Source organism: Cibotium barometz, chromosome 12 (assembly GCF_041138505.1).
Source record: "Cibotium barometz isolate CiBa-2024 chromosome 12, ASM4113850v1, whole genome shotgun sequence".
In the NCBI taxonomy this organism is placed as follows: Eukaryota; Viridiplantae; Streptophyta; class Polypodiopsida; order Cyatheales; family Cibotiaceae; genus Cibotium; species Cibotium barometz.
The window spans coordinates 17,243,680-17,257,741 of NC_141057.1; the positions used below are offsets into that span (position 1 = coordinate 17,243,680).

Consider the following 14,062-nt stretch of genomic DNA (forward strand, 5'->3'; position numbering starts at 1 on the left):
ACATTGATGTAGATCATTTGGGTAATAAAAAAAATGCTGAAAATCAGCCCACACAAGTTACAAATCAGCATGTTTTCAGCCCACAAATCAGCCTATTGATGAGGCAAATGTAGATGATGTAGTTGTTGAGAAAATTAAGGAAATTGAGGAGTCTAAAAGTATGCCAAAATGGCTGGTTCAAACACTATACGATAGCAAATTGGCCCTACTTTGCCTAGTAGAACACATGTAAGCTCTCATCATGCATCTCTTGTTGATGTAGGTTATGTTCTTAATGCTAGTTTATGTGACGAAGAGGAACCTACCTCCTTTGATGAAGCAAAGGAGTCTGAAAATTGGATGAGTGCTATGTAATCTAAGTATGATTCGATACTCAAACCTAATACAGGGGATTTGGTAAACTTCCCTCTTGGTACGAAATGGGTTTATAAGCTCAAACATAGAGTGGATGGTAGTGTTGAGAAATATAAAGCTAGGCTTGTTGTTGCAAAGGGTTATGCGCAAGAGAAAGGCATTGACTATGGTGAAACCTCTGCACCACATGTCGTATGACTACCATGCGGACTATTATTGCATTTGTAGCACATAAAGGTTAGAAGGTACGTCAGTTGCATATCAAAACTGCTTTCTTGAATGAAGATTTGCATGAGGAGGTTTATGTATCTTAGCCTCATGCTTTTGTTCAAGAAAGTCAGGAATGAAAAGTATGCGAATTTAAGGAAGCTTTACATGGTCTGAAGCAGCCTCTTAAAGCATGGTACAAAAAAATACATGCATACTTAGTTGCACATGGTTTTTACAACAACCCAACTGACAGTACCCTTTATATTAACGAGACTAAGGATGTTTTATTGGTCATTGTCTTATATGTTGATGAAATGCTGCTCATAGGTCCTAATGATGATCATATTTCAGCTTTATATATATAAACTGATTTAGAGAAGTCTCTTGAGATGTCAGATCTTGGACCATTGCACTATTATAAACTGATTTAGAGAAGTCTCTTGAGATGTCAGATCTTGGACCATTGCACTATTATTTATGCATTGAGTTTATGGAGCGTAATGATGGTATTGTTATGCTACAGAGGAAATACATAGATGCATTGTTGAAGAGTTTTAATCTTGAAGACTGTAAACCTATGGCTACACCTATGGAGCTAGGTTTACGACTAAGTCTTGAAGATGCAGGTGACTCTTTTAATGCTATTTTGTATCAAGAAGATGTTGGATGCCTTACCTTTTTATGTAGCACAAGGCTTGGCATTCACTAATGTGGTCTCAATATTGAGCAGGTTTATGCACAGCCCAGGCATAAAGCATTGATAGTCTGTCAAACGGGTGCTCTGTTACCTTAATGGTAGTAAGAACTTTGGGTTATTTTATCCCAAGGGGGTAAATCACAACTGCATGCATTTACAGACTTATACTGGGCTGGATGTCTTGACACACGAGTGTCCACGAGTGTTTTTTGCTTTTGCCTTGGTGATTTATGTATATCATGGCTCAGTAAGAAGCAACCCACTGTACTTCTAGCTGTGAAGTTGAGTATAGAGGATAGTGTTTACAACTACAGTTGAGTGTGTTTGGCTAAAGCCCCTTGCTAATTTGGGTATTGGTGAGTCCTCAGCCACTACCATCTTCACCGATAGTCAGAGTGCTATGGTAGTTGCAAGGAATCTAGTTTTTCATGCTTGCACAAAGCACATTGAGGTGCACTATCATTATGTCATGGAGAGATGCTTTGTAGGGGAAATCAGCTTAGCTGATGTGCCAACACATGACAACTTGGCAGATTTTTTCACGAAGGCTCTCCCACGAGAGAAGTTTGAACCTTTTCGCAAAGTTTTAGTAAACTCACTTCCCTTTGGGGACCAGTCTGAGCTCCTTATCACAATCCAAAGAGCTTGGCACATCTTTATATATCTAGTGATAGCTCACCCCTTGTTCACATCATCACTCCCATGGGGGATTTGTAGCCATATTTGGTAGTGATGTGTGTGAACACACTAGGAGGTTTTTTAACCCCGTGCTAGTGTACATCCATCTTGGGGTATACTTATCTTCTTTATACAACACATATTTATTATTTATCTATCATCTTATTGTGTGCTCCCTTAAGCTTCTCCATTGTGTGTGTGTGCGCATTTCTGCAACCCTATTTCCAACATTAATACCTATTAATTACTTTATTTATATTAATAGAACTTGCATTCCACGTCAGATTCATAGTTCTATATGTACAAGAGGTAGGCATAATTGAGCTATACTCTACTGCATTATTTGACCTATGCATAATGTCATACATTTAATATAAGGCATTGGACCTTATGCATAAGTATTAAACCTATGCATAAGGTCTTATGTATATGGCCTAATAAACTTAGACCTAATATATAATGAAAAAGATGCTAAAATAGAATGGCCAAATACCGAGGCAGAGAACTTACGTTCGTTAATATTACCCTCGATTAAAGCCTCGATGTGTTGTTTGATATACTGATGGTTTAACTAGCTTTGACCTATGCATATAAACTCTCGATATTTTTATCACTGGGCCAATGCAAATATTTGCAATTGTTTGAGGGAAATCTCTAGAATATTTCTAACGTATTATTTTTAATGCTTTTGCTTTTCAAAGTTGGAGGAGAAGACCTATAAGAATGTGGGTTCCACAAGTTCATAACCATAAGAGGAAATGTGGAGCACCATGAATGTTATAGTTGAAGGTGTGGATTGATTTATAGGTGTAGAATAAAACTTCCAAATGTGGAGCACCATGAATGCTATAGTTGAGGGTGTGATTGATTTATTGGTGTAGAGTAAAAGTCCCAAATGGAAATCTAAAAAGGGAAGATAAGATAAAGCATGGATAATAAATGTCTCTTATGGTATTTTCCTTTCCAAACTACACTATCTTCACACAACACTTTCTGCAATGTGGACATACAAATGTCTTTTTTGTCTTCTTGAGGTTAAGCAGAGGTGTGAATGAAGAAATTATATTTTCTGATTGAAAGTTTGTGACTCTACTTTAGTGGTTGGTAAAATTTTTTCAAAGAAAACACACGCGTCCTCTTCAATTTTCATGAAGTTGGAAAATCTAGATCGTGACTCTAGTTTAGTGTCTGGGAAACTTTTTTGGGGAAGAAACCATTCACACTTCTGATTCAATTTACATGAAATTAGAAACCATACACTTTTTTGGGGAAGAAACCATTCACACTTCCGATTCAATTTACATGAAATTAGAAAATTCTGAGAAATAGTCAATACTTTATGAAAAATGTACACAATATTGTTGCAAATTTTTTTTTTTCCAACCGTTGAGGAATCTCAACTTGCCCTTCTAAGTTTTGAACTAGCTAAAGGATAAGTTAGCCCCAAGGGAAAGAGGAAAGAAGTTAGAACGATAAAGGAAAGTGCAACGGCTTTACGATAAGTTAGTGCGGAGTTCGAAGCACGTGTGCGAAACAGTACGGGAGCAATACTGGAGAGAGAATGAGAAACCAGCGCGGGAACATGGAAAACCATGCTTCTGGTCCTCAGGAGAGAAAATGGCAAAACCGGGTGGGGAAAAACCGGCCCTTATTCACGAGGAGCAGTTTTGGGCCAGTGACGTAGGCACGGCTTTTTGAAATTTGGAGTCGGGCCACGTGACGGTGACGGCATGTTGATTTCCGTACAGAGATTATTATTATTGGTCTTTAAGCCGCAGCTTGCTCTCCATAATCGCCGCCCTCTCGTAAAGGCTGCCTTCTTTATACCCTCAAGTGTCAGTCTGTGCTACCCTCAGGAAACCCTAACCCTGGCTAGGTGTAGCATCTCCCTCCACAAGGGTCTCCGTGTGGTGGCGTGTATCATTTTCTCTTGTACTCCTGCGGAGAAGAATGGCCGGTTCTGGTGAGAACTCCAGGAGCAAGGAACTCCTGCTGCACCACCACCTCCACCACTGCAGTAAGCCAGCCCGATCCCCTGTTCGCCGCGGCAAGATGCAGGTCAGAAGATTCGCGAACACCACCAGCCGTCAGGTCACCTTCTCCACGCGCAGAAATGGCCGTAACAAACACCTCACACGCTTCCTTCACGGACCAGTTCCGCTTGCATCGCCTCACACACCCTCCCGCCGGCTGAGCTTCACACCTGATACTCTCCCTACTTCCTGCGCAGGATACCCGACGCAAACCTTTGCTTAGATCTTAGGATAGATCAGCCCTGCTTGGACTTTTTGAACAAAAATGCCTCCTTGTCTTGCCTGTGCTTGACAGGTATTAGGGCTCACAATGACCAATAAATCGTTTATAAAGGCTTGTAGTGGGCATCCCTATTCATAGATCTCGTATATACAAATTGAAAATAACTTGTGCCCAATTTTCTTACTTTCCATTGAGAAAAACAAAGCTGGAGCAATTATTAGAGATGCACAGACACAGAACAGAAACATGCACGCATGTTGAAAACATGAAATCTTTATTATATACTAACTTCAAATCTTTATACAAAAGATTACGGTTTAAGATTCTTAATAAAGTTTCTTTACACCAAATAGTTGGTTGTATTCACTTTAAGATTCTTAATAAAGTTTCTTTACACCAAATAGTTGGTTGTATTCACTTAACCTACACTGCTAGCCATTGGGGGCTGTAGCGAGGGTGTTAAAAAATATACAACATCGCTTAAACGATGACGAATGCGTCGCTTAAGCGATCTAACGTCGCTTAAGCGATGTAAAAAAATTATTTAAAAAAATATGTTGCTTATGCGATGCTTTTTTTGAATCTCTTATGTGATGTTGTTGAACGACGATTTTTGCGACGCTTGTAGACTGACTAACGTCGCTTAAGCGATGTAAAAAAATTATTTAAAAAAATATGTCGCTTATACGATGCTTTTTTTAATCGCTTATGCGATGCTGTTGAATGATATTTTTTGCGACGCTTGCAGGCTGACTAGCGTCGCATAAGCGACGTTACAATTTTTTTTTTAAATTCCTCGTTTATGCGATGTTTTTTTTGCTATCGCTTAAGCGACGCTACGCATTTTAATACTCTCGTGCTCACCGAGAACCTCATTTCTCTTCGATTGCCCGACGGGGAGCACGAAGAGGTATGTATGTGTGTGTTTGTATGTATGTATGTGTGTGACAATTGAGAGCGTGCGTCTCTCTCTCTCTCTCTCTCCATATATATATATATATATATATATATAGAGAGAGAGAGAGAGAGAGAGAGAGAGAGAGAGATAGAGAGAGAGAGATGCTCTCTCTCTCTCTCTCTCTCTCTCTCTCTCTCTCTATATATATATATATATATATATATATATATATAGAGAGAGAGAGAGAGAGAGAGAGCATTCGTATATATATATATATATATATAGAGAGAGAGAGAGAGAGCGTGCGTCTATATATAGAGGGAGAGAGAGAGAGCATTCATGTATATATATATATATATATATATATATATATATATATATATATATATATATATATATATATATATATATATATATAGAGAGAGAGAGAGAGAGAGAGAGAGAGAGAGAGAGAGAGAGAGAAAGAAAACTATATTAACGTCCTTTAGAGGCCACATCTGACCTATAGGACTAATCAGATACATCCATGTGATTACATTCCACTTCGGGGGCAACAAAATGAAAATAGAGATAAAATTAAAAATAGTTTAAATTCCCTACATGACCGTAGGAGAATCCTAGATAACATGAAGGATTTCTCTAGCAGCTACTCTTCATTACTATCATGTTTGGTTGTCGTGAAATCTGCAAAATAACAGCTCTACCTCTACAGTAGATTGCCCATTTTTCTTGTTTCCTTGCTTCGTATACTTTATTGAGTTCTTGTTTCCTGTTTTTTAGTTGTGTGGCTGTGAGTTCATCCGCCATCCACACCTTCGTTCCCTTAAGTGACCTTAAATTTTGTCTTTCATATCTGCATACCTCAAAACCACACGTTTTCCTTTGATTACCACTTTGAGGGATCTCCAATGTCGATGAAAGGGATAGCTCTGCACAGCTTTCTTTGTAGAATCTCGCATTTTGGGACATAAGTATCATTCGCAATCTCCTCGTCCTCTAATACCTCCACCTGTTCCCAACCCTCTGACAAACCACCCACCCTAATTTCTTTTGCAATCCATTGCTGCTCGTTCTCTTCATTAATCTATGATATTACTTCTTTAATGAGAATTTCTTTAGGCTGTGGGTTAAGTAAATTTACCTGTGTGATTTCCTCCCTGTTTTTTTTTCGTGTTGTTGTTCCTTAATCTGTTTCTCAAGGGTTGAAAGATGTTGTTTTATCTGATGTAGTTCATTTTGCAAGGCTGAATTTGTTTGCTAAAGATGTTGAATCATGCTCAGGAGGTACCACTCCCATGGTGATGGTTTTTCATTGGGTTTGGTAGGAGGGGAGATAAGGGTTTCGGAGAAGGTTTTCTTGCTGGACATGTCAAACTGCAGAACTCATTGAAGTATAAGATTTGTCTTATGTTCCATATGAACTTGAAAAGGTACTTGAATTCAGGGAAAGGAAACTTTGTAGTTGCTTAATCCCTGAGGTTAAAATTAAGTGGAAAGACAAGGAAATTAAGGATTTGACTTGGGAGTCAGTTGAGAACGTTTAGCGCAGTTTTCCTTCTTTTCATTGCAAGAGTGCAATGTTTTGAGAGAGGGGGAGTATGTTATGTGCATATACTAGGAGGCTAACCCACCCTAGGCCTGTGAGCATGAGAGCATGGGAACATGCTCTAGTGGGGCAAGGGTTAGGTCTAACCTTGGGTTGAGGTTAGGGACATGCAACCAAGGGTTAGGTCTAACCTTGGGTTGAGGTTAGGGACATGCAACCAAGGGTCACACATGGAAATTGCTGGATTGTTTGAGAGGTTTCTCTTCACGAACCCCACCCCCATGAGGTGCAAGCCCTTACCTGCTTGGAGGTGGGTTACAACCCTACCCTACAACTAAGGTGCGCAGGTGGGCAATAGGTGCACAGGTGCGCATGTGAGTAGCAGGAGAGATGGGCAACGGGAAAAAGAGAGAGAGAGAGGGAGAGTTATGTTTCTGCCTTGGGGGCCTAACCAGGGGCGGGTGGGAAAGTGGAGCGGAACCAGGAGCAGCAGCGAAGAGAAGGAGAGAGAGAGAGAGAGAGAGAGAGAGAGAGAGAGAGAGAGAGAGAGAGCGTTCGTCTCTCTCTCTCTCTCTATCTCCCTCCCTCCCTCTCTCTCTCTCTATATATATATCTGCCCATGAGCTTATGGTTTGTTCCAGAATGCTCCCCAAGAGTTTTGACATACAAGACTCACCATGATAGTGCGATAGTTAGTGGGCTGATTTGCATCTCCTTTCTTGAATAGTGCTTTGATCCAATTTTTTTGCCAATTTATGGGCAGCCCTTGTGTGATGGCTTTATTAAGAAGCCCACATATCCATTGCCGTGTCCGGTTACCTGTCCATTTAAGCATCTCGTAATTAAAATGGAGCGTGTCGGGTGCTTTACCGGTTGGCGAATTTTTTTATGCCTTTTGTAACCGTCTTGAAATCTAAATATTCTCCTATCCGAGTGTTATTGCACATGTCTGGCATTCCTTTGGCATCTTTATGTACATACAATTGTGTGACATATGTAAGCATGTCCTCCGGGCTTATGTCTCCTATATATCTTGTGTGTGGTTGCTTGTTGGATATCCCATGCAGGTGGCTCCCCATTTGTAATATTCAATGTTAAGTGGGGGCTGATAGTATGCCGTTGTGGCTTGCCGGTGTATGTATGTATTGATCCAGGCAATCAGCCATAGCCTGTATTTTCCTGTGCATTCCATAGCCTCCAGTGAGCTTGTTTTTGACTGCATGATTCCGCATGCGACCTGACTTGTATCTCTCTGTGTTGGGTTTTCTATTGGGTTTACATGAGCTGGTATCGTCCATGGGTAAAACGACTGACTGCTTTGATCAATTTGATGCTCCCACGTTAGTAACCATTACATGGGTGTAGTTTAAATTCCATGAAATCCCCATACTCACCAAAAATGAAACATACACAAGTATTCCAATGTTCTTGTTGATTGTGCTTGTCCTCTACGTTAATCATGCCATTGTTTGAGACGATCCAATGCAACATTCTAGAACGCCAAACTTGATGGCACCCAAGCTTAGTTGTGTTGTGTGTCACGACCCTGTGTTTTTCTTTGGACAGTATGCAGGTGTGCACGGGGACATGGTGGACAGTGTGAATGGCATCAGATTGGAGTTAAAAAGGAAGCCCATGTGTGGACAACCCCAAGTGTGAAGGAGGCAAAGAGACTTTAATTTAAAAAGGTTTTATAACCTTTGGTGGGCAAAAATTAAAGTTATAAAGGTTTTAAAACCTTGGGTGGTGTAAGATTCCTCCCCAGCCTCTCAAAATGTCCAGCATATTCCCCTGTAATCAATTCCCTTTTCTGAAATATAAGAGATCTTGTCTCTGCCTGTTTTGGCATAGAGAGAGAAAATATTCTAGAGAGAGAATATTCAGATTATGAATATTTTTGGATAGAAAAATAACTCATCTTATTAAAATAAGTTCCCCTGAAACAGAAATTCAAAAAGAACTTTCCAATGTGCAATTAGAATTAATTGAAAAAATGGATATGAAGGACCTTAGTCTAAGGGTCTAGATTTTCAGAAATTTTTGGATTATGGTCCAATTAAGGTTCCTATGGGCCAATAGCATCAATCCATGTGTAGGGAGAAGATAAATCCTATTTGTAAAAGAAGATACCCAAAAATGAGTAAATGCTCAAATAAGATGAAGAGTTGAATATGTACAAGGTCTATTAGTAAAAAACTATGAGTAATATCAAAAAAATGAGATAAATTGAGTATCCAAAAATGAGTAAATGCTCACATAAGATGAAGAGTTGAATATGTACAAGGTTTATTAGTAAAAAACTATGAGTAATATCAAAAAAATGAGATAAATTGAGTATCCAAAAATGAGTAAATGCTCACATACGATGAAGAGTTGAAAATGTACAAGGTTTATTAGTAAAAAACTATGAGCAATATTAAAAATATGAGATATTTTGGGTATAATCATTCCATTTTGACACATATGTAAGGAAGGGGAGTCCATTAAAGGAGGTGCATATTTCACATACTTGAATGAGTTTTAAACTAAAAAATAATGTGATATTTTTATCTCTCCTCTCTCTTGAACCAAACCAAATCAAAAGGGAACCAAACCGAATAAAAAAGGAACCAAACTAGGTCCAAATCTAGTCCAAATTCAACCAAACTGAAATTGGAAAATTCTAGAAATCAATTAGCTTTGGTTAGAGCCTCCCTCTCCTATAAATAGAACATGAATCCTTTGAAAAGAAAGAGGATAATTTTACTATTCTAGAACTATGCTGAAATAATGCTAATATTTACTATTCTCTAAAATTCTCTCCAATTTGTAAGAAATTGGAGCTTCCCTCTTTCTTCAATCTCCATTGGTGGCTCCTTCAACATACTAAACCAATTGATTGGTTGGGGGCCTCTACCATGAACAAAGAATCAAGCAATTTGTAAGGTAAGTGGTGAATTTTGATCTTTTCTATAATTTCTCAATATTTCTCTCTTCTCAACCCCTCTCAAGCTTGAGAAGCTTAATTGGAATGGTTTTTAAATGCTATTGAAGTTAACTGATGAATGGTAGTGAAGAGTTACATAATTTGATGAATGCTATTGAAGTTAATTGATTAATGATAGTTAAGAGTTACATAAATTTCCATTTATGTTTAATTCAAATGGTTTTTATGTAATTTCTCTCTCTCACTCAAGAAATGGTCATACTCATGACCCATTCTCAATCCAAATGAAGCTTTTCATAAAGTTTTTTCTTAATCCAAGATTAATCTATACTTGAGGTCAAATTAATGGCTTTTTTCTATACTTTTAGTTTATGTATTTCATGAATATTGATGATTCAATCCATTATGGATTAATGATCCAATTAGGGATCATTCTAATTATTTTCTTAATGATAAGCTTTATCCCTTAGAAAAATCGAGATTTATCAGTCATAGCAGCGGAGCTATGGCAAAATTTTTATAAAAATTACGCATAAAATAATTTCATTCAAATCATGAAAAGAGGACTTCCTACCATATTCTAGGAATTATCATCCTAGATTAATTGAAAGATATTCATTGTAAGCCTAGAGAAATTGATTTTTATATTATGCATAATTGATTTTCATGCATAGAGGTATGCATAAAAGATTATTATTTTAACATAAAAGTGTTACTTTTATCATAATTAGATTTCATGCATAGAGGTATGCATAAAAGATGATTATTTTAATATAAAAGTGTTACTTTTATCATATTTGAAATTCATGCATAGAGGTATGCATAAAAGATGATTATTTTATTATAAAAGTGTTACTTTTATCATATTTGAATTTCATGCATAGAGGTATGCATAAAAGATGATTATTTTATTATAAAAGTGTGACTTTTATCATAATTGAATTTCATGCATAGAGGTATGCATAAGAGATGAATATTTTATTATAAAAGAGTTACTTTTAGCATATTTGAATTTCATGCATAGAGGTATGCATAAGAGATGAATATTTTATTATAAAAGAGTTACTTTTAGCATATTTGAATTTCATGCATAGAGGTATGCATAAAAGATGAATATTTTATTATAAAAGAGTTACTTTTATCATAATTGAATTTCATGCATAGAGGTATGCATAAGAGATGAATATTTTATTATAAAAGAGTTACTTTTAGCATATTTGAATTTCATGCATAGAGGTTTGCATAAGAGATGAATATTTTATTATAAGTGTTACTTTTAGCATAATTGAATTTCATGCATAGAGGTATGCATAAAAGATATGGGAAGTGAGAAGATGTGATAAGATGCATATGAGATGCGTTAGGATGTGATAAGATGAGTTAAGAAGTGATAGGATGTGTATGGGATGAGGTAAGAAATGTATGTGATGGGATAAGATGTATATGGGTTGTGATAGGGTGAGATTATGGATGTGAATGTGGAGGTGGATGTATGCATGTAGATGTGAATGTGAATGTGGATGTATGGATGTGAATGAGGATGTGGATGTAGATGCATGGATGTAGATGTGGATGTATGCATGTAGATGTAGATGTATGAATGTGAATGTGAATGTGGATGTGGATGTATGCATGGAGATGTGGATGTATGCATGTAGATGTAGATGTATAGATGTGGATGTGAATGTGGAGGTGGATGTATGCATGTAGATGTAGATGTAGATGTATAGATGTGGATGTGAATGTGGAGGTGGATGTATGCATGTAGATGTAGATGTATGGATGTGAATGTGAATGTGGATGTGGATGTATACATGGAGATGTGGATGTATGCATCTAGATGTAGATGTATGAATGTCTTGTGAAGTTCAAGAGCTGTTCACTGATGGATGCGAAGTGGATGGAGGAGGTTCACTGATGGATGCGAAGTGGATGGAGGAGGGTGACTTAGCAGATTCACCTCAGGATTTGCAGCTTTATCTTGATGCCTTTGAGTTGGAGTCGACTCTTGTTACGGCTCATTCAGGTTTAGCAGAGCATAGGTCTGGAGCATTGCCTGATGCTCAAGAGGGGGGTAGCACCTCCGCTCCCTTATTACAGACAGGCTCAGTTGTCATCTAGGGAGTCGCTTGGTGACATCTTTGTATTCAACCGAAGGTACTAAGGCAGCTGACAGTACATCTGCTTATGGGACCTCTATGATATTGTGTACTAGTCACATGAGATGGTAAAGTTGGGTATGGTTCATAGTCGGCCGCACCTTGAACTATAACTACAACTATGGATAACTCTATGGAGGGCATAAGTCTTGTGAGCAGTCCTAGAGTTGGTTTGGTTCATGGCTATATGGATGAAACTCTATTTGTGCATGTATGCATACACTTTTTGAGGTAGAGGTATTTTTGTATTCTGGTGCCATTGGATCCTGGTACCATTGATAATACATTAGGAAATACTCTGGACTGTGTGGTGTGATGCATGTATGTTGGTATGATACATCAAGTGCTTTATTATGTTCATGGATGCACCACTGGGTGTGACTCTTGCGGGATGGCCATGAGACATATGTGGGACAGTACTTAGTGGATGTAGTGTTTGGATGCATTGAGTGCTTTCATATGCTCATGTTTTACCTTCAGTCGTGGGTCCTGCGGAATGTCCATGGGCGTAAGGCTTGTGAGCAGCCCTTAGATTGTTACTTTAGATTAGTAGAGCATCTTGAGGAGCATATTGTTTGCGAATGCATATATGTGTCATGCATATGTTTGTCATATGTAGAATGATGCATGGTTTTGTTTTTGGCTAACACAGTTAACGTGTTTCCATTTGATTTTAGACTTTTGTTGTAGGTTTTGAAGGAACAAGCAAGAGGTGTTTGTCACTTTGGCGTGACAGTGTGGCCTATTGTGCAGGATGATTGTTTTATCACCCAGATGCATTGGAGGGCCATTGCTTTTGTCACGAGATGGCATGCAGTTTCTCCTCTTCCACGCCCACCGAGGAGATATACCCCGTCCTCCCAGACACACTCACGCACACCCTCCCAGGCACCGTCACGTCAAGGCCCACAGCCACCATCACGTACTCCCTCAGAGCCACCGTCACGTCAGGACTCACAGCCACTGTCACGTAGACAATCCCCCAGTCGTGACTCCACCCGCAGCAGTAGGAAGAGTGAGAGTGGAGGATGCGGCGGGTGCTTTGGTGGGGGAGGTAGTAGGGCACATAGTGAGAGAGGAGATAGAGGGAGAAGAGTTAGAGGAGACAGTGAGGATGAGGAGGAGATGAGAGAGGTGGAGAGAGTGATCTGCTATAATGTGACGGATAGGGGCGGGATAGTGATGGATGCGAGGGGGAAAGAGGTAATGGAGTACATGCGTGGGGTAGTATCAAACTTGTATAGAAATTGTTTTATTAGATTTAAAGATCAAAATAGCCGATTAGTTTGGGACGTGATAGATGCTGTACATAGTCGGTACCCCAATCCCCCACATGCGACATTCTCGGATGTATGGGGAAGGACGCGAATAAGGGAGAAGTAATAAAAGATCTCACCTTAAGAAACTCGCGTACGATGATGGGCTAAATGTAGCTGCGGGTGGCTATCCTGCCGAGAAACATGCCCTGCGCACAAACGCGAGTGGAAGGAGGCAAAGAAATGAGCAGAGGCTGGCGTGAAGAGCAGGCAGCATGTGGAGGCACGACGGATCCAGATGGAGACCATTGGATCTTCGCATTTCGGATCTGGCGGCGTCGAGTCATGGGAGGCAGAGTTCGTAAGTATCTTGCCACTTTCTTTGATTATTTACTTAATTCATTGATTTTATGATTATTTTAATCTTACAAATTGTGTTGATTATGATACAACGACGGGTCACGGGGAGGAAGCCCACAGCCCATGATACTGGGTATGCTCGCCGGCATAGCAGACGTGACACGTGGGCCATCTTCAGAGCCGAGGGACGTATTACGGACGCGCAGTTTGAGATGGCCATGAGACCATACGGTCGACAAGTACTTGAAAACTTTAAACGAATGATTTTGGTTTATTTAATTACATATATATATACTTATATACTATATATTACTTGAACAGGCACAAGCTGCTGATGATCCATCCGCCGCCACTGCAGAGGGTGGACGTGAGCACTACTCATCGGACATTCCGACCGATGTGAGCTCATCTGATCATGGAGGGAGCACCGAGTCATCATCTGGGTCTGAGTAGTACTCAGACTTATAGTATCACATTCCATATTGAGGATGTGGTCGTATATATATTTTTGTAACTGAAGCCATGGGCTACTTCGACATATGGACTCCCTTGTGTATATGTGTACACATAAAATTTTGATAGTAATATTGAATCGTGAATCGATAGTATTGCATTCATGTCTATCTTGAATCGTGTATTGACAATGTATGCATTCATGTCGTTCTTGTCTTAAATCTTCCTTGTGGATCGATAGTATTGCATTCATGTCTGTCTTGAATCGT

The 14,062-nt window shown here is 39.1% G+C and overlaps 1 protein-coding gene across 1 annotated transcript in view; it reads right to left on the reverse strand.

Annotated features, from left to right (window-relative positions):
* Positions 1 to 3,859: 3,859 nt before the first annotated feature.
* Positions 3,860 to 14,062, reverse strand: part of LOC147633143 (agamous-like MADS-box protein MADS1) — a 96,805-nt gene continuing 86,602 nt past the window's right edge. The window contains exon 8 of the mRNA XM_086805688.1: positions 3,860 to 4,161. Coding sequence (XP_086661814.1) covers positions 3,860 to 4,161 — 302 coding nt within the window. The remainder of the gene's footprint in view (positions 4,162 to 14,062) is intronic.